The sequence below is a fragment of the Colletotrichum scovillei genome (assembly GCF_011075155.1).
Source record: "Colletotrichum scovillei strain TJNH1 chromosome Unknown Contig00014, whole genome shotgun sequence".
Lineage (NCBI taxonomy): Eukaryota > Fungi > Ascomycota > Sordariomycetes > Glomerellales > Glomerellaceae > Colletotrichum > Colletotrichum scovillei.
In genome coordinates this window covers 96,915-117,085 of record NW_023336272.1, presented here as the reverse complement: position 1 = coordinate 117,085, position 20,171 = coordinate 96,915, and the positions used below count along the sequence as shown (strand labels likewise).

At 50.0% G+C, this 20,171-nt stretch overlaps 2 protein-coding genes across 2 annotated transcripts; one reads left to right on the top strand and one right to left on the bottom strand.

Annotated features, from left to right (window-relative positions):
• Window positions 1-3,509: 3,509 nt before the first annotated feature.
• Window positions 3,510-4,803, top strand: HER10_EVM0012170 (ATP synthase F1; the record flags this gene model as incomplete). The annotated part of the gene is made up of 3 exons (XM_035481571.1): window positions 3,510-3,705; window positions 3,782-4,315; window positions 4,379-4,803. 3 exons carry the CDS (start codon window positions 3,510-3,512, stop codon window positions 4,801-4,803), a joined length of 1,155 nt encoding a protein of 384 aa, XP_035325837.1.
• An 8,006-nt stretch (window positions 4,804-12,809) lies between these two features.
• HER10_EVM0011379 (uncharacterized protein) lies at window positions 12,810-14,304 on the bottom strand. Its single transcript, XM_035480812.1, has 2 exons — window positions 13,523-14,304; window positions 12,810-13,309 (listed from the first exon to the last, which is right to left on the bottom strand). The coding sequence occupies exons 1-2, from the start codon at window positions 13,955-13,957 to the stop codon at window positions 13,181-13,183; spliced, it is 564 nt and encodes a 187-aa protein (XP_035325835.1). The 5' UTR covers window positions 13,958-14,304; the 3' UTR covers window positions 12,810-13,180.
• Window positions 14,305-20,171: the final 5,867 nt, after the last annotated feature.

Below are 20,171 nucleotides of genomic sequence, written 5' to 3'. Positions count from 1 at the left end.
TAGTCTCGCCTTTCCCAGATTCCTCGCAGTCCTCGAGAATAGACTGACGTCAGCATCGGTTTCGTTGGAGCCCCGGCCTCGTATTTCTCTTTGCTGGCATCATCTTGACGGGACTGCTATGGTGATCGGTAATATTTTGTGTTCGTGAGTTTATCTTTCTGATCAAAGCAAATCACGATGTATTGCTTCCTCCACCACCTTTAACCCGTTTTGGACTTTCTTTCTCACTCCCTCGGTTGAACTCAAGTTTGCCGCTTGATACTGATCACTCACTCCATATCAAAAGGACCTACGATCTTCACGGCTAGTGGAAATACGGGGACGCGAACGCCTTCGGCTCGTGCGGCTCTCAGTCAGTAAAGTACTCAAACTTCCAAAAGCTGACTTCGAACCCACTGACGTAAGGTACTCTGTCACAATCGCAAAGGTCCACATGTCTAGTAACGACGGGTTAATCACGACTGATCAACACGTTATTTCAAGAGGTGCACCGCCAAGATTCCGAGCTCATCCCTTCATTGCCACATACGAATGAAGTACCGTAGTAAATCAGTGCACGAGACCAGAGGACTATGGTGTCCCAAAATGTGAACATACCTAAGCTGAAAGTATATCTGCTTTCAAATCTGAGAATGACTTCGTACCAAGATGGAGGCTTCTCTGGTTCCTATTCCCCCTTCAAATACTCTCGCTTACCGCTGGATGGTTTGCAATTTTTTGGAAGCCCCAATGCTCAAGTTCGACTCACCCCTCGAACATGAGTCCTTATTAAGCTTTGGTCCGAAACCACCATTTATCACCGATAGCCTGGGTCACAAAATATGCTGCTTAGAGAACTGATGTCGTCTTTACAACCGCCCGATTGACCGTGAGAATGACCCAAATGGACGACAAGACATCCAAGCCTTCGAAGTCAGACTCAGGCTGAGCAATATCAACTTGGCGTTTCTTTCATCATTGCTTAAAGTTCAGTTAAAGCCAGGCAAGATCTGTTGTTTAGTGGTGAATGATAGTCAATAGCATCCAATATTGCACGTATATGGAATCCAAAAGCTTAGATGTTTTCCCACGTTGACGTAGCAACCATCCTGAATGTTTCGGCCTGCGATACTTCAAGTCCTGCCAAGGAATTACCTCGCGTGGCTGAGAATCAGAATCATGCCAATATGCGTTCTGGCCATGTCCGACTTCCCCCATATTTGCGTCATCGGGAAAACATGTGTCTTACGTACCAGAACGTTGACCAACTTTCTCCGCAAATTGGACTTTAGTCTAGACTAACAATTCCCAGCGTGGCAGGTCATACCATCGAAGGCAGAAATGCATTTCTGTCAGATTTATCTTCTGCGGCTGACGGGACGGCCCTATGTGGAATGTGAGTGGCAACCGAATGGGTGCGGGAGGGGCCGGCTGAGCAAATTTTAAGCCATGCTTCCAGTCACTGAATCGAGGACCTTCGAGTTCTGATGTTCCGCATCCTCCTTAGCTCAAGGGGTGAATCCTCAAGTTTCAAGCGTGCAATGTGCGCATGGTTGTTGCATACGGCCTAGAGACGGAGGCTTTTCCTGTCCCTGAAGCGATTGAACTTGGTGCTCGTGAGTCAATACCAAAAGCTTCCTACTGTGCATGAAACTAGTCCATAACTTCAGCCAGTCGTGGAGTTGGAGAATATATAGTGCCTAGTCATGTGAATAAGCAGAATAGTAAATATCTAGACCAGATGGTGCGTTCGCAAAGTGGCTAAGTCATTCTTACAGCTGGAAGCGAAGAAAAAGTATTTATTAACCCGATGAAATATGGTAATGGAATTCAGGTAGAATTTAAGGTGTAAGGTTCAACGTCTTTAAGAAACATCAGACACTGCGGCCCTGATTGGGACATTTTGAGCCCCATCTCTTGCATTGCCCTTGATCTGTTGATAACGAAGATTTCATGATTGTATGAAGTTATACCATAGTCTTAGAGCCTGGCATGGCAGGGAAAATGTATACAGTAATACAAGGTTCTTAAGAAAGTTCAAGAAGGTTACTTCTCGAACTTGGTCTTCCAGTTGCGGCCTATCATGGGGGCCCTTGCACTGAGGTAAAGTGTCGAATCTGTTGAGTCTGACAGTTGTTCATTAGATTTGACTAGAGGGCTTGGTGTTTGGCGTTGTTTTGTCTACCCCATGTTTTCTATGAGAACATCGCAGAAATTGCGGTAGGCAGTCCTGACCAACCACTTTCCCACAATTATTGCTACCTTTGTTATGCGGAAAAACCACTGCATAGCTTGTGTCAAAAAGTCTGATCCCAGTATTCTCAGTGTGCTCGTCAGCGGCTCAGCTGATTAGGCAGGCATGCAAGTTGATACAAATCGTGGCGAATTGGTTGAAAAGGGTTTGCTGACCATGGCTTTGGTTGTCATTTGTCGCGCTGCCATGCAATAGATGAGACCAGATGCGTTTACTTCTATTTCTTCGCAATGCGAAACCCCCAGTGTTCTTCTTCTCATACCTCATGTCGGCCTGCGCAAAGATGAATAAGGTGACTGATGGTAAGTAGTTCTTGACGAGAGGATCTGTGAGATCACATACGCTGTGGAATGAGGAAGAATTTGGTTCAGAGATCAGTATGGTCTCTTGAGTGGACCTGCATCACGCGTCCGGGAAACCAGCATTCCTGATGGATTCGCGCCAAGATTTGACCCCTGGTCGGCAACACATCGTTCCTCCAGCTAGCGGCCGCGCCCTGAACCCTTGAAACTGGAATAGCCTTTTGCGTCATTTTGGTATACTTGCTAGACCCGCCTCAAAATTGAAGTCTCAATTCATTCTCTAGATTGTGACGCTGTGCTGCAGAACTTTCAGTGAGCGATGTGAGCTACTTTCAACAAACCGTCGTAACTGAGCCTCCCTTTCGAACTCACTCTCGTGCACATGAGTAACCTAATACATCAGAGCCAAGCGAAAATGTCTCTGGCATTTCAGGACTGATAGATTTGGGCGTGCGGCTGAGTTTGTCAGGTCACCTGTGGACCGACACATTTTTCGCGATTACCCTAGAAACAACTCTGTTTTTCGAACCCTATACATGCCAAGAATGATAAAAGGGTCTGGGTACGAAACTTCAGCCCAAGACGATCAACTCAGCAAAGGTTGCGTTGTGACCTACTTTAACCAATTCAGAGAGAAGGGATGGGTCCAGGCCATAGAAGCCCACCAAGGCGCCGACTGAAACAGGAATGCTAGTAGCGACAGCCAAGGTATATCACGTTTATGGTTCGCACTGAAATATATGATAGATGGAAGCATTCCCTGACATGTTCAAGACATCTCTACGCTGTGCAGACACTAGTGCATATGGAGCATCATACACCATCCTTTATGACAGTCCATTTCACAGGTTCAGACAAAGTCGTCGCAATTACAGGCATTAATCTCATTGTTCTCGCCGTTATTTTATTATTCCCACAGCACCCACTCCAGAATCATTCTTGTACTGGAACCCACCTCCGGGCTTTGCATAGAAATGATGAACACTCATGAGGGCCATTCTCAGGCGGCGGTTTGGAGTCTCTATCAATCTTCCTCTACAGGGGTCCAGTCCGCCATTGTAGCCAATCCATACAAGCCTGAAGCGGATGATCTGGAGGGAGGCGTCTTTGCAAAGGATCATCGCCGTGCTGTTGAGCGCGGAGACTTTGCCGATGGTGGCAAGTTCCGATGTAAGTTGTGAAATGATTACCAGCAGCTTTTTTTGCATTTCCAGATAGCTCAAGTATCTTCACTGACGTCTTCCAGCTGTTGTAAAGATACTAGCTGCGTTAAACAATGGTAGCGGTGAAACAATTTGGATGATGGACTCCGGCTGGCTCATCAGTCCTGACACTGTTATCACTGCAGGACACGTTGTCTACGACTGGAAATATAACTGCCAACGTGCGAAAGAGATCAAATGCTACATTGGATATGCTGGGCGTGCTTCGGTTAACGACGAGCAGTACGGTGTTCAGGCTCGTCTCGGTGAGCGAGTGGTCACTACCTTGGAGTGGGTTCAGTCGGGCCCACAAATCGGGACGCACGATGTTGCATTCATCAAGCTCGACCGGCCGTTCGAGGGTGATCTTAGGATGTTCCCCGTCCAAAACCCGACTCCTGTTTCTGGCGACGTCAGGCTCGGCGTTGTAGGATATCCTGGAGACAAAGAGCTCCCCGGGTCAAGGGGTGAAAATGGCGAAGGGGGTGCCTTGATGTATGAAGAGTTCGCTCGTACCAAGTACAATCTCCGAGACAGCACTCAGCATATGATCGAATACCGAGTCTCAACATATGGAGGTAAAGTATACCCTTACTTCTAGCCTGTCAGGAGTTATCATTCTGACTTAATCTCGAATGCAGGCCAATGTGGAGGACCAGTCCTCAAAATCGTCGAGGGCAAGTCGCTGTACGTTGTCATTGGCACTCATTGCTTTGGTTTTGGACCTGGCACGAGCAATTTTGGGACCTCCATTGGGGGTCAATACGGAGTCCACTACGATAATTTCATCGTGCTCTTCGATTCTCCTTTGTTCCCTAATGAAGCGCATTATGGTATAAAGATTCTAAGTGCTGGCGAGATTACGAAGACGACCGCCAGCGAGGCCAAGCTCACTCAGGTGACTGTCAAGATCGAGGACTCACCAAATTCAAGTGGGCTTGGGGAAGCTCAGCTAGACACTGTTCAGAACAACCACTTGCCGAAGCGTCATGATATTGTCAGACCTCAGAAGTCGATCTTGGATCTTATTGAAGGCTTTGGAAAGCCCCACACGCCCGTAAGGTGAGGAACCATCCTGTCAACTATGAGGGTAAAGATGAGCGTACTTGGCAGGCCATCATTGAGGCAACCTTGACATCCCGGGAGAGCACGGGGGTGCCGTCTCCTGAAGGACGAAAGTCCTGGAATTCCAACCCGGATGGCCTGTTCCCAATGAACGAAGCATACATATGAGCCGAACCATTCGCTAACGCATTTTGGTCTTGTGGTAGATGATCTAGGGCCATAGCTGAGATGTGCCCACGCTCATTCTACATCTTGAATGAGTTTCGCTGAGGTGGTGTCGCTTTTTGGCATTTGCACTCCTAGGAGATGAACCTTAAGACCTTCAACGGTCGAAGGTTCTTTCCCTATCTTTGTGATTTTGATTTTTGTGTGTTGAGGGTACGTTTGTGGCATTGGCTAGTCACTCGCTTCAAATGTGCCTCAAGAGTTGATTAAAGTGAAACTATATGCTACAAGTACATGTATGTGTCAGAAAATATCAGACTCAATTTCTTGCATTCAAATAATTCTCTTCTCTTTTTGAATTTGATCGTACCGGATAAGAGACAAGGTTGCTGCGAAACAAAGCTTTTGCCGTCGTCGTCGTATCTAAGTCGCAAGCAGGTTGAATTCCATTCTACTCGACGGTCGAGGCAAGTCCTTCGGGACTAGACAGTCGGATCCTCGCTCGCACTATAGAATTTCATCAAAGAAATCTTTCTTGGCGCGTAAGCTACGGTTTATCTTGCTGAATGATAGCAAACAGCTGTTAGGGGCCAATATCGCGACTTTACCAGCACTCATCTCGAGCCAGACACGTACAAGGGCAGATGTACGGACAGGGCTGGCTACTTCAATGATGCCGAGATCAAAAAAAATTATCCGGGCCAGAGAGGACCGACTACTTCACGATTTCAAGTCCAATACTTCCATTCTTCTCGTTCCTATGGCTCCGGTTGCTGACCAAAGTCCGTCTGGTCTGGACATCTTCATCTCGACTAGTCGATTTTCTTCTCGTTTGGCTCACCAGTGTTCTTTGTCTCGGCCTTACCCACTGACACGACAGGTTCTGCGATGAAGTACCAATGGAATCACGCCAGTGACCAGGGATACCTAGTGATTCGATCGAAGGAAGCATAACTTCCCCGGTTCCACAAACCTCACCATCGACATCCAGGGATTTGGCAAAGAACACGTGAAAGTGTTGTTTGTACCGCCCAAAACCGGCGATATTAGCTGCTTGCAGAGTGGTAGTCCGCATTTGGACGCCGAAAGTCTGCGCCAATTTACATGCCACCATGAATTTTATCCGGAAAGCATCTGCGTCTACATCCTTATGAGGCCCGCCACACCGCTGCCGGAAGTCGTGGGCACGGGAGCGGCTGGGACAAGCTTCACCTGAGCCTCCACCCTCTCTCAAAGTTCGTATGCAAGTATCGTCACTGCAGTTAGGGCATCTGCGGCGAACCCTCCATCAACGGATGGGGGGACAGACCCATTGACCCGGGTGATCAGCCGACCAGCAGACCGGCATACTGTCGGCTCCTGGGAGAAAGTGAAGAAACATGCCGATAATATGAAGCAATGCTTCGTCTCCACGAGATGGAGAACCAGGAGTCTGGCGTGAGTCTGTGCTACAGCACATGCGGGGCCGTTGTCGAAGGAGTCCTGGCCGAGAGCCGCGTCACAAAGAATGGTTCTGTAAGCTCTTGGCCACTCGACAAGCCGATAGCCTGTAGTCGATATCCAAGTACTACCGCATCCAACAGTGTCTACGCCATTTGGAGCTGTTCATGCAATACCAAACTGGTCAATATTGTTGCAGAAATCATCCTCGACGCCATGCTCATCATCGCTCAGGTGATATTGCAACACAAACTCATTGGTCGTGTATCATATGTCCCTCTTTTTGACATAGCTCTTACTAAGCGTGCATATCAGATAGTTTCTTCACTTGTATGACCATAGCAACGCTCAAGCTCAAGTTTGGTAGCGAATCCCAGCTCAGATAGGGTGTTGGATACTGGGTCTGACACTCCTTAATTTCCTTGTTCTATTCGTTCCTCTCTTCTCTTGTCTCTCACTCTGGATCAACAGCTGAAGACAGGGCATATTCCCTGCACATATACGGCAACCACATTGGACCAGATGATTGGACACGCATACGGCACAGGCGAGGATCAAGTCGGAACTTACGAACGGTGTCTCAATCCTAGTGGCGAGACAGACCTCGACCCTAATCACATGAAGAGAATCTCCGACATTCTCAGCATCTTGATTGACGGCGTCTCTTACTTCAACAAGCCAAAGTATAGGAATAGGGGCGGAAAGCCCTCGGCTGCCTCCTTGAGTCCAACTGTCATTATCAATGTACACTTTTCGAAAGTCGGGAAGCGCGACGTTACATTGAGATATTGGCCAAAGACGAAGCAATATATGGAGAATACTGTATCCTACCCATTGCTGTGAGATCTTGAGGTAGATCGACACCGATTCTTGAGACAAGATTACAAGTGCAACAATAGCTTGAGATCAAAGAAGCAGGATTGCTGATACATACGTTGCAAATGTACTGCGTGAACCATCAGAGAGAGATCTGAGCAGCTGAAGACTAGATGAAATAATATCAGGGAAAGGGACTATCCTGTAGGCCTGACCATACATCGCAAGTTTAGTCCTTAGTATGTACGTGGACTGTAGCTTTCATGGAGACTTATACCAAAAGTTAACCTCACGCTGGCGTACAGTCCCTTTATTCGAACTCAAACTTCCCTTGCTGTCTCGATTTCGCCCACCCCAGTGTACACCTACGGCCTTGTATGGCCTTCAATATACCTGATCCCCGGGCTTCATGTAGATCGTCCCATTCTAGACGTACAGATTTCTGCCTTCCGCCAAAAAAAAAAAGAAAAAAGAAAAAAACTTTGCGAAGGCCTTCTAACCGAGAATAGCAGCCCTGGGAGACAATGATCACTCGCTTGTCGTTGCTGATCAAACAGCGGAGATTCGATCTCAGATTTAACAACTTCCAATGAGATGTCTGGCGAGTTTACGAGACACGGTAGAACGAAGACGAAAATGCGTGATCCCGATTCCCTTGCCCATGGCTGTACATAGGCCTCAAACTTGCCAACAACAGCTTCTTCATAATTGCCAGGAAGTTCACCGCGGTTATTCCAGTTTTACGTATTGCCCCCACTCACACCTTGTTCATTATCCTCAGCTTCCAAGCATCTTGAAAAGACATCCAGCTGCGAATAGCGCTGCACTCACCTTATGGAACTGACAAAGCGGCGAGCTTGGTAGTATGCAGCTCAATGGTAGACCATGAATCTTGGTGTCAAGAGCCCTGGAATTATAGAGTGGTCTTCTCATCAACGTCCCTGTCGCATGTCTTTTGAATGTACAAGAAAAGGATTGAACAGTGGTTATACACTGTTGAAGTGTCTTGTAGAACACATCGAAAAGCTTCAGAACACCTTCGTGAGAATACATAAAAGGCATAGGCCCGATGCATTCTTCCACAGACTTCGGCCTTTCTTACAAGAGTGCTGAGGGTTCCCAAAGGGCATATTCTGCAACTAGGGATGTGAAAAAAGAGCATGGCACGAGTTCAAGGTGGAAGTAATGATCAAAGCTCTCACTTCAGTTTCTGCCTTGACATCGTTCCAGGGGCCCAGCATGCCCCAGTGCAACCTGGATCCGGAAATCACTCTTGTGAAGATTCATCCAGGTGTTTCTTGCGAGGAATGCAAGAGTCAAGCTCTGACTTCACCGTCAACATCTCGATTTGCTCTCCAATCACTCCAGGCTTCAAGACATCCTTGCCTTGTCCGAGGGTGACAAACATCTTGAAAGACTCTGAGAAGCACGCGGGGAAGCCTGGAGAAGCGTAACTGAAGTTAGAAGCAAACACTGGGGTGTTATTGCTCTCCACATCATTCTGCTACCCTAACAGAGTACGATGCGAACAGATGCAGTGGAGGAAAATGGTTGTATGGAGTCTAGGTTAGTGGTTCCTTTCTTAAGACAGACCATAGATGAGACAAGTCAAGTGAGAGAGGTCACGCCGTAAATGTTGACACATCATCGAAACCTCGGTCTTGATCTCCCCTGCGGCATCCATAGGAACTTGTCTATCTCGACTTGCCCGTCAAGACGCCCTGATACCTAACATGGTCCGCTCTAGCCGTGTGTTGAAATCCGAAGAAATGAACCTGATAGACTGGAGAGGAGAATGCCTCTGCACAGCGTTCTGTCGTTCTCCCTCCAAGCTTTGGACGTATCAGTGGTTACTTGAAGCTGTCATACCAGAGTGAAACATCTGCTGAGGTCTGCTGTTTGGATGACAACAACCAAGCGGATCGATCTGGGCATAGTTGCTTTGATGAGTACGAAGTGGGGGCGTGGCATAACACCGTCTCATCGTGGAAGAAGTGAAAGGAAGCCAGCAGACAACCTCCCAACTGAGGGTGCCTGTTGAGACTGGAACGGTGATGAAGTGCCGTGCGCCACTGAGCGTGACCCCTGTTTGGCCCAAAATTGCCCATTGTACTTTCGCCCTGGCTGTGCCGCAACTATCAGATATCCAGATTTCGGGTTCCAGAAGCTTTTACGAGGCTCCTGAGTGGTTGCACCCTGGATGATGTTGAGCAAACTCCGGCCACGGCCCAGGGCTGTTGGCTGTTGGTATGCCTGTCACAGGGTAGCTGGTTCGAACCGTCCCGTTCTTGATTGATGAATGGTCAAGTTATGTCTGTTGATTGATTCTGCGTGATGATGTAAAAGGGAGATTCCAACCGTAGGTTTGAGGGTCAATTGGGGTCTGGTCGAGGGTTGGAATAGCCCCTTGCGCTGCCAGAATTGGACTTCCAATTAACAGGGCCTCGCTCTGCTCGTGGCGGTTGCGAAGCTCAGCCTACGGGGGGCTGCATTACACGACAGTCGGGCATACGATGGCAAGGAATGGGGAAAAGCCGAAAGACGCCTGATGAAGTCGAAGGCAGATGGCAGCGGGGCCACCTCGGGGTTGAGAGACGTTCAGCGTGTGACCGGAACCCTGCGAATTCGAATGACCGTGGCTGTTTGAGAACGCTGTGATTGATCTTAGCCCGCGATCCAGACCAGAGAAAAAGAATGGAGCCAACTCTGATCCTACCGTCCCTAATGATGGGTAGGTTGTTTCGTCGTTACCAACTCAGTCAGCCACAGGCAAGGTCATCGGAAAAGATTCCCGGCGGCATTTGGCGATTTACGTAAGCGATATCGTCTTGCCGGGGGTGTGCGGTGGCCAGAAAATGGGCTCTCCTTATGTAAGCCGGCCCATGTCCACAGCCTGTGAAATGCACGTTTGGGAGCTGGCAGGTTTTGGAGGCAGCAGCTGGTGCCGGATGTCCTAAAGGCCAGCATCGGTGCGCTCGGGCCACATTAGTAAGCGTGACAAGCTCACAATGGCCAGGCGGTCAAACCGCGCAGCGGAATTCTAACCGTCGCGGAAGCGAGGAGACTAATAGGTACACATCAGACGCACTTTCAAGCAACGAGTCGACCACCACCGTGCGGAATGCAAAACTCTCTGTAATATCCATAGGCACAGCCAAAATTTGGTGGTCATCTACACGAGCTGTGTGATTGATGTACGTGTATTGATTCACGAGCGTCTATGGCGGTGAGAATTCCATAGCGCCTTGCTGCGAGCTTGCTGCGCTCGCTAAGGCACTGTGGCTTGAAAGCGCCACTGAGGCGCCAGGGCCCACCGCGTGTGGCGTAATGCGCCCCCATCCATCCCCGCGTGTGCTCCCGTGCTTCGTTATCAAGTCACAACATTCAAGCCCGGCCCATTCGATGGGAGCAATGGTTTGCCTGCCATCGAAGGGCGCGGCATGCTTATTATATACCACTGGGTTGACAATGCACATGCGACGTACTCCTCTATCAGGTTCCCGATGCAATCAACACAACCGCTTGCTCTCGGCACGAAAGTTGTCTCCGCACTGGCTCTGGCAAGTCTGCTTCAGCAGGAAAGGTCGTTTTCCAGGCCGCACCACGTGGAGATTGCAGAGTCCAGAATCTGTCACCCCTTGGCGGGCGGAATGCACGTCGTCGTAGCGGGAGAAGAGCAATTATCGCCGTCAATCTGTACAAATAAGCCGAAGCTGAGATGGGCACGTAGCCTGAGGTTATCGCTGACAACAGAAACTGCGTCTTACCGGCGGAGGACGAGATGCCCCCAAACCAAGAAAGATACTTGCATTTGAAGCGCTGCGCTACCGGGCCGGAAAAGAACGTCGTAGACCATTCCCCCGCCGCTGCCATGGGCACACATGTCGGCATGACGGTTGCGCCGTTCAAGATGCGAACGCCTACACCTTCACCAGTTATCATGGGGTGGGAAAACGCGGCGAGAGCCAAGGTTATGATTGACTTACTTTCGGTATTACGTGGATCACTCGAGTGAGTTCGTCCAGATGGCCTCGTCCTCGCACCAAAGACGTGCTGTGGTTGCGCGCCTAAGGTTTTGAAAGCATTGCGTCTTGACGATGGGATGTATCATGGTCAGAGCGGGTACGGGAAGAGATATTGACGCAAGTCCATCGAATCTCCGACAGAGGCTATCTCACGACAAGGTACTGATGGACAGGTGGTGTTGACAAGTGGTCAGCTGTCCAAACTATCGTGCATTGTTTTCTGGATGCATAGAGAATTCTTGCTTGCCAGGCTGGAAGATGTACGTCATGCCGAAAGTTTACCTAGCCTCCCCACGACACAACACTGACGGGGCCTGCGCAGAGATCGCCTCGGTTGCCAGAAAGTACCACATGTCTCAGCAGCGACAAGTGCAGGAGATACTTGCGTCCTTCGTGCAGTCCAATAACCCGTAAATTGCCAACTTTCTCCATCAGTTCTTCCATCCTCGAGCTCCCACAAAGATCCGAAGAGATAATCGGTCTAGGAACTCCATCCTCCACATTTTAGTCAAGCAATTGGATGTCGGTTGCGGGTTCTCCGTTATCGCTCTCCATGTACGTGTCTCGACGTCTGATTGTGGCGGCGGCTGGAGGTCGTACGTAGCGCTCCCGTCAGGCCGGGTCATCGGAGGTAATTGTCGCAAGCACCATCGCCATAGGAGGGGTTGGGAAGAGGGTTGCGCCGAACGTCTTCGGAGCTCGAGAGCGCTGTTTTTGCACTTGATGCGGGTGACTATTGAGGAATATGTGTCAGGGTGATGAAGTCAATCACAAGCTAGCTGGGTAACTTACTGCCATCGGGCTTCTCGCAATCCTTGAAGAGATGACCCTCCACGTCGCAGATGCGGCACTTGATCTTGCGAGGCTCAGTGCCACCCCTAGAGACGTGCCCTCTTCGTCGCAGTTGCGGCACTTGTTCTTGCGAGGCTCGAGGCCCCCTGAGAGACGTATCCTCCTCGTCTCAGTTGCGGCACTTGATCTTGCGAGGCTCAAGGCCTCCCCGAGAGACGTGCCCTCCTCGTCTCAGTAGCAGCACTTGATCTTGCGAGGCTCAGGGCATTCCTAAGAGACGTGGCACTCCCGAGAGACGTGCCCTCCTGGCCGCGGTTGTGACAAGCACGACCGCCACCACCCTCGCTGCGAAGCCCACCTCTCCGGCTCACGGGCGCAGTAGCAGCGTTTTGGACATACTTGGACCGTATTATGACGTCGATTGCGGCCGACTCCTAGTCTAACGTTAACTCGGGATCTGGAGTTTTTCCGCCAACGTTAGAAGTGGTGCCCAGAAACGTTTCATCAGGGCCGGGAGTGACTCACTGCCCATTACAAACAACTGACTTGGAGCTTGCACGCCATGCCGGTGGTACTACAACAGCTCTTTAGGCCACATGTAGTGGCGGCAGCCGGTCCCGTCCAATTCCTCGCATCGCAATCTCGCGGCTCCTGCCCTCTCTTTGACTGTTTCGAACGTTACTGTTCCGCTCAATGATCACATTCGCTTTGATCCAGATACAGTGATGAAAGGACGCCGTTGCAGAGGTTGGGCAGAAAGAGCCAAGAATGATAGATATCGTGCCAGCTCTTCGACTTTGGATTGGACTCGCTGTCGCCGCCTGCCGTACTGCCGGCTTCTTTGGCGTTTGGGCACATCTCGCAGCCATGACCAACTTCCGAGAAGACTTTTGGTTGACAATTCGAGGCGGTAATCATCTATTCAATGTCAGGTGTTCTGACTCTCGAGGAGATTGGTTCTCAGCGCCAGTCTGGAAGACCTACCGTCCCCTGGGCTCACTGCCCGAAGCCTCAGCAACATAGGCGCTTGAGCCTGGCCGTTGTGACGACATGCTTCTTTGGCGAAGGTTTCAAGGGCTCAGCGACGCACTTGCCAGGAGAGAACCAGTCTGTGAAAGTCTCCTGGTGCCGCGCTCGTTACTATTGACGTGAGATGGGCGACGGGCGGGAGCGGGAGCGCCGGTTCGAGGAGTCGGAACTAGGGGGACAAGTGGGATTGAGTGAAGGCGGCATCGCAGTGACTTTGTGACATTTGTACTTGCATCGTACCTAAAAGTATACCGAGCCCGATCAACAAGATTCCCATAGATCCAATCGAGAGTCGATGTCTTGCCAAGGTTGGTTGACGAGAACCGCAGAGCTTGGTAAAAGACAAATGAAATCACACCGAGGGATGACTAGCTGCTATTGGATTCTCGACAGTTGACGCAAAAGGTGGGTTTGGAAGGCGGTCTGGGTTACATGACCGGCTCTTCTACTTACAGACAGCCTCTGGAGGACCACCTCTGAAGCAATCGTGGACCTCACCCACTTCCTCCTACTTCCACCTCCACACAGAAGTAAACACCAATTGAAGCTGCGCTGCGGGTAGCGGGGCCCCAAGCATCGCATCACGAGTTTGAGGGGGACGTGGCGGAGCCGACGGGTATGTAGTCGGAGATGTCGAGCATCGGCGGGATGTCTTTGCCGTGTGGAGGCTGGTGCGGAGTGGTTGTGCTGAATGAATGTGGGATGAAATTGATCGCAAAAGTCGATTCGGTAGCACCGCATGGTCGTGGCGTGAATGGAATATGGAACAAGGGAAGCTTGCCAACCGTACGGTTCCTCTGCTGACGTGTGTACCAGCAGCTGCTGGAGAGACGATGGTCGGCACCACTTCGAGCCAGAGCAATCGAGAAAGAGGTAGACGATAATCATCAATAGATGAGGGAGTTTGGGGCAAGTGAGAACAACGCCATCAAACAAGCACAATAATTGCGAGGAATGCCATCAGAGAATGCTAGGTCGATGGGGAGGAAGCCATATTTACCGGAGTGATGCAAGGTCAGGTAAGGTAGGCAAGGGGAAGGTGCATGGTCGAGACTGGCAACAGTGGAAGGAGAGGAAAGAGCTTGTTGTTGGGAAGGCAGGAAAGAGTGACCCAGCCGACCAGTCGCAGCAGTTGCCAGCAATTGACGAGTGGAAGGAACAATGCTCATTTATTACCAGCAACAATGCTGCTGTCAAGTCCCATGTCGACCAGCAGCATTGACAGCAGCTGCGATGGATCGCGCCTGCCAAACACATGAGTGGTCTGTGCTCCCAGTCCAGTCTGTCTGTCTGAAGTCCGGTGTGCGTGGGTCAGATTCCCGGTACAATGAGAGGAAGGGAGGCTTCCGAGGTTAGCCGGGTGGGGTTTTTGCTGACCAACCTCACGTGACAACAGCAACGACAACATCACCAATAGCATTGCTGTGTGTCAAGTCCTGTGTCAACGGAGGTTTCTCAGCTGTCATCAGGTATGAATGGTCAATCAATTACGTGCGGATCATCTCACTTAGATCGACAGTGTGCAGGCAGGCCAAGAAGACGACCCAGAGACCCACCTAGAAAGCTTTCACCGGAACGTTCTTACTCTGGTTCTGCCAGGTGGCGCTGTTATCTGTAGATGTTCACATGAGGAATCGGGGGAAAGGAAACTATGGTATTGAACAATGAACGACATCAATTACATGTGCCTGTCGCGGAATTGTGTGCGGCAAAGCCCTGCCGGATAAAATTGCACTCGTGGAAGTCCCACAACACAACCGACCAGCTGCCAAACTTCTGCATTTCACGACTCACAGGCTGTAGATGTATCATCATCTATGTTGGCCTCGCCTTCGGAGCTACAGCTCTTCAGCTTTGCCATAGGTTGAGCGAGTGTGGAATGGAAGCTGGCATAGGTCTCATTGCTTCCAACAAGTGTCCAAACAAGGCGGAACCACTGACGGACAGCAAACCAGTGAACTTGATATCTTCCGGCAAGCACGCTCCACCAGAGTTGATCCTTTGATATATTTTTAAGTTTTGCAGGTGTGCCTTGTACAGACAGCGCTCGGTCTCAGAGCGATGTGTGAAACTACGCGCATATTGAGTGAAGATGTATCTGTTCATCCAGCCATTTCACTAGAATTTGCATGCCCTTTGAGCTTGAAAACGAAACACCTACTCTTTGACTGTGGAACGTTAAAACTGTGCTGTATCTTCCCGAGTTCCAAGGTGGGGAGCCTCAGACACGAACAAAGCTCACAGTCATCGGAACAGAAGGTGACGAGTTAGCATCCACGTCATTAAGTGAAGCTTGTCTCATCTTTCACCACGTCACAGGGACGCGCGAGCAGCCAATCCAACCGAGGACCTTCCTCGGCACATGACGCAAGGGCGGCAAGGAAATGTCAATTTGAGTAAAGCTCAGTCATAGCTGCGAAAACGTACATCAGTCCACATCCATCAGAACTGTGATATCGACTAACGCATCACATAGGTTTCATGAGAGAGCATTCAACTTTCGTGAAATGTTGCGGGAGCCGACAAGACATTCAAAGTCGTCTAGAAAGATATGATCAAAGAGAAAAAGCATCAGCGCACACGTTGAGCAAGCGGTGCCAAATCCACTATTGACCTACGGTTCTTCTTATCGGCAGGATGAAGCCACATGCCAATCTTCCTGGCAGTCAAGAGGAATCCTTCACTGCTCTGGGTATGCTCCAAAGCCACTGTAGGTTCGCAGCTGCTTCCGAGGTCAGAAGATATGCTAGGTTTCATTATAATATAACTATTCTGCTGAACCGTTGAATAGACGATTGAGGAACTAAGCAAGCCTATTGTTGGATTACGAGGCAGAAAAGGGGCCTAGGTAGGCAGTTGGGTATGGGTAGTTAGGTAGGGGTGGTAGGGAGGCGGTATGGGCCCGTGCGACGGGCCCTTCTACCTACTTATACCCATCGATAGATCGCGGGCTCTGCCCATGATCCTTTCCTTCTATATACGCTCAATAGACCTAACATGACCTATTGACCTACGTTGCGACCGAAAGGTCTGACCTGCTTACGTGTATACCAACACCCATGATTGTGGGTTTGGGTGGAATGGAATTCCTCGAAGGTTGAAAATCTGAAGCGTGGAAGTTCAGGTCGACTGCGAGTCAGGGCAGAATCAAAGCCCAGCTCCGAGACCCTTAATCAGGCCTCGACTGCTGACCCTATCTATGGTTGGGATCTTCCTTTTAAATCGTTACGCAGAACCAATCAACAGACAGCAACTGACCCATCGTCACCCACAGAGCCTATCGGTTTGAACCAACTACAGCAATATTTACACAGACCTCTGGCGGCGAGACCACGACTTCAGGCCCTTCTATCATGGCAACCACTGCCGGCCCATGGAGTGTATCCGCGGAGAAGCAAAATTCGACCCTTCCACCACGGAAAGTCGACGGCTTTATCGTCGGCGACTCCAAGTCAAGATCCCCATCAGATCATCCCGTCTAGAAGAGCTTACTGCTGGCCCCCGAAGATTATCAACCGAATACGACACTGGCGGCAACCAAGTAAGGAAGGAGGAGACTGCCGCAAGATTCCCGCACAGTTGTACGACGCAAAGAGGGACTTCAGAGGAGGCGCCTCATCGTAGATGAGAGACGCCTTCACTGCGGCTCTCTCCACCTTCAAAGTTGCGCCTTGCTGTCGTCGGCATCACTTTCTGCTGTCAGAGAGTTAAGAACCCAGACCTACGAAGTCAAAAGACCCCTTTTCATATCTCTCGCATGGCAGCAGATCACCGATCAGCGGAAATCCGTCTAGTGTACGTACATGCCTCCATGGTATCTACTCCAGGAGAGGTGCAGCATCACCGAGACGCTGTTCGGCCATCCACAATCTGTTCCAATAGAAGAAGAAGGCTAGGATGGCGGAAGAACCATAGGAGAGCTCATCGACGAGAGTTGCCGCGCCCGTCAACAACAACAGCCGACGAGCGGCTCGACTCTAAGCCCAGCAACATTTAACACGCCAGCCACCTCTAGTAAGAGCATTACCCAGGGTATAGCTATAAGTGAGTCAGTAAGGATAGCAACGGCCAGGGTGCCCATATCTCTCAAAGAGGTGGGTATTAAAGCTTCATAATCGAGCAATTGTGCATTCAATCCGATGGATACGACAAATTGCCAGCAAGTCGATGCCGCCCTGATTTCTTTCACTAAAATCTACTGCAGATGTGAATTCGAAGGTCAGTCCCTGATATACTAGATGACCGACGACCTCAGCCACTTGTCGACGTAGGGATTGATGTGCTGGGTCCTTTGTGCCAGTAAAGGCGTCGAAGCATCGGGAACCAAAGCCGTGTCGCGGCATGTGGTCCTCCGCAACCAATCCTCTTTGACAAGCGCGATGTGGATTTTTGTGAGCCCGAAGGTCCTCCTTCCGCCATAGAGTATCGACGGCTCGCATTGAGCGGAAGTGAGTAGAGGGTATGTGATAGTGAGGAAATTGAATATGAGTGAAGCTTGGTCCTATGTGCGATAATGTTCCGAGGCTACGTGATGAAGGTAACAGTATCCGCAGAGTTTGCATGACAAGGCAAATCAGTTCGGTGTTGCCGCAATATTCTGGGACTATAAAACCTTGACGCTCCTATGGCGTTGGTGTTTTGAGGGATTGGTGAAGTCAGGGGTCGTCACTGCTCGCGAGAGATCAGTCTACGGACTAGTCGTGGATGGGAACTTCATGGCCCTACCTTGGCTGTGGCCAGAGAGATCATATCATGCGGAAACCTCCAATGTCTTCGCATTGGGATCGGGGAGGCATTTGGTCTTTGTGCGTTGGACCTGCTTTCCGCGAGGCAGATGCTGGAATGATGTTCTTTTGGAGGAGCTGCAAAGGATTTGTGTTGAGAGCGGATCAACGTCCATGTTGGAAAGCCTGGTTTGCCTCTTGAGAAGTGTCTATCGGAGCCAGGATGATATGGATGTCCAAGATTGCTTTGCCCGATCTCGCAATGACCAGAATGTCAGAATGACCCCCAATTGAACGGCAAATATATCCACCAGGAAGATCTAGGTGGGTGAGGACTCGCTCCGCTGACCTTCAGGCTTCGTCAGTCTCACGCCTTCAGCTGAAGTGATCTATTGTAGATACAGATTAAGAGGTCCCAAAACCGTCATCGGCTAGTCCAAAGTCAGTGAGGAATCAATCTGAATCTCCAGTTCTGAAGCGGTATCTAAGCGCTTGTAGAATCTCGGTCTTTGTCCTGAACAATGGATTACATCAACAGTCGAATCTCAACTACTAGAGCTCCAGAAACGGTGCATTGCCGGGCAACATGGCACCTCATGAAGGTGAGTCCGAGGTTCCAGGGAGCGTGAAACATCAGCATGACGCGCATGTTTCTGATATTCACGATGTTCAAAAACAATCCGGTTAGCTGTTTCTGTTCACGCTTGATGGCACCACGATTTGTAACGAGGTGTGCTCCTGACACAATTTTGTCCTTCCTGCCCGTTCCCTATTCAGAGTCATCTGAGACGGGGAGAGGGTGGAGTGGCACGAGTCAGAAAAGATTTGATCGAATCAAGCCTTCACATATATATGTTGCGCCCGCAGTTTGGTATCTTGCCAATCTCGGCGGTTTACCCAGGTTCTCTCAGACGAGTTGGCGGTTTGGCCTCTAAAATTTCGACGTCGGGGGTGATTACCTAGGTCTTCATCGCCGGGAGTCGTCCCTGGAGGAAATACTTAGTCGTGATCCGGACCGATCCTCCAAGACTGTGCTGAATCAATGGCGTAGCTCGGGGCCAGTGTCAACGTGAGTCTGCAATCTTTCATCTTTGCTAATCTCCATCGGCATTGATTGAGCAGGGGTCGACTGCCTATGTTATATGCCTGCAATATTTCGCAAAGTTAGAAGCTTGAAAACAGGCCAACATATGCTTCTATGCGCACACGCTCGTCATGCGTGAAGCGACACTGTTTTTTAATAACGACTAATGCTCAAGAGAAACCTGGCCGTTTGTAGGCTGAGCATACCCAAGGACGAGTCTCAAGTCTATGTGACCTTGTTTTATTTTCCTCTTATGCAGATGGCGAGTTGCTTGTACACGTGAATAGGTGCCAGGAGCTCCAGGCGCCTGTATCATATACTGGACGAATGATGTTCTTCGAAGCTCCTGTGAACCGATGTTGATCACGCCAGCAGTGATACCCGCATATCCAATCACTGCCGACAACCTATCTCCCTTGCTTTCCACTTTGTTCCTTCGAAAGCTTGAGCGGGATGGTCTCTTATATCTCAATGATGAGGGGGCGAGATGCTTGGTGTCGCAATCATTCAAGTTGTGTTCTGAAGTTACCGAAACGCAAGTTTCTACAGCATCACTGAACCAACGTGGGGCGTGATTGTCTCAACCGCGGCCCAATACGTCAAGTGCTGCCACACGAAGCTCTTGTTCACGGAGGTCCTGTCCATGTGAGGCTGTTGCTGATCGTTGCCGACCCAATCCTGACCTAGCCGTCGTATGTGTTCATGAGCCATACAGCAGCGTCAGATCAGCATGCATTGGTCCTATGGTTTCTATTAGATAAAGAGACTTAAATCTGCTGCTGTCATTTCTGATTCAGAAAGGGATTGCAGATAGATATACTTCCCAAACCCATTGCTGGATGTGGCCGAGTCATGTTCGAACTTGCAATAGCTACTGATGCTACCATTCACTTTCAGACGGAGCTGCGTCTATTCCGAAGTATCAGGTCCACTACCGCTACCCAGTCCAAACATCTGTCATTGTTCCACAGAGCTCACTAGCCTGACCTCTGTTTCCAGGCTTCTCATGGTCTGCCAGAAGTCATCCTCCATTACATACTGCGTTATGTCTGGCCGCACGCCCAAGATGACGCGTTCTAGAAGTGCGAGACCAGTGGTACTTCGTGCGATTGTGCGGTTTGTGGTTTGAGGGATCTGTCGGAAACGCTGTAGTCTGAAATAACCATACTGTAAGTGGCTCTGCGAATCTCTACGGCAGCTAGGGGGGCGCTGAACTAGGCTTTAATTAACCCGTCCGAGGACCTCTTGGCCGCTACAGGTATCACAGCATGAGAATCGACGCTGTTCCTTGTTG

Coding starts and splice junctions, on each gene's coding strand:
- HER10_EVM0011379 (XM_035480812.1), bottom strand. CDS start 13,957: ATGATTATCGTCTACCTCTTTCTCGATTGCTCTGGCTCGAAGTGGTGC. Junction 13,310..13,522: donor TGGTCCTCCAGAGGCTGTCT/GTAAGTAGAAGA, acceptor GTATACTTTTAG/GTACGATGCAAGTACAAATG.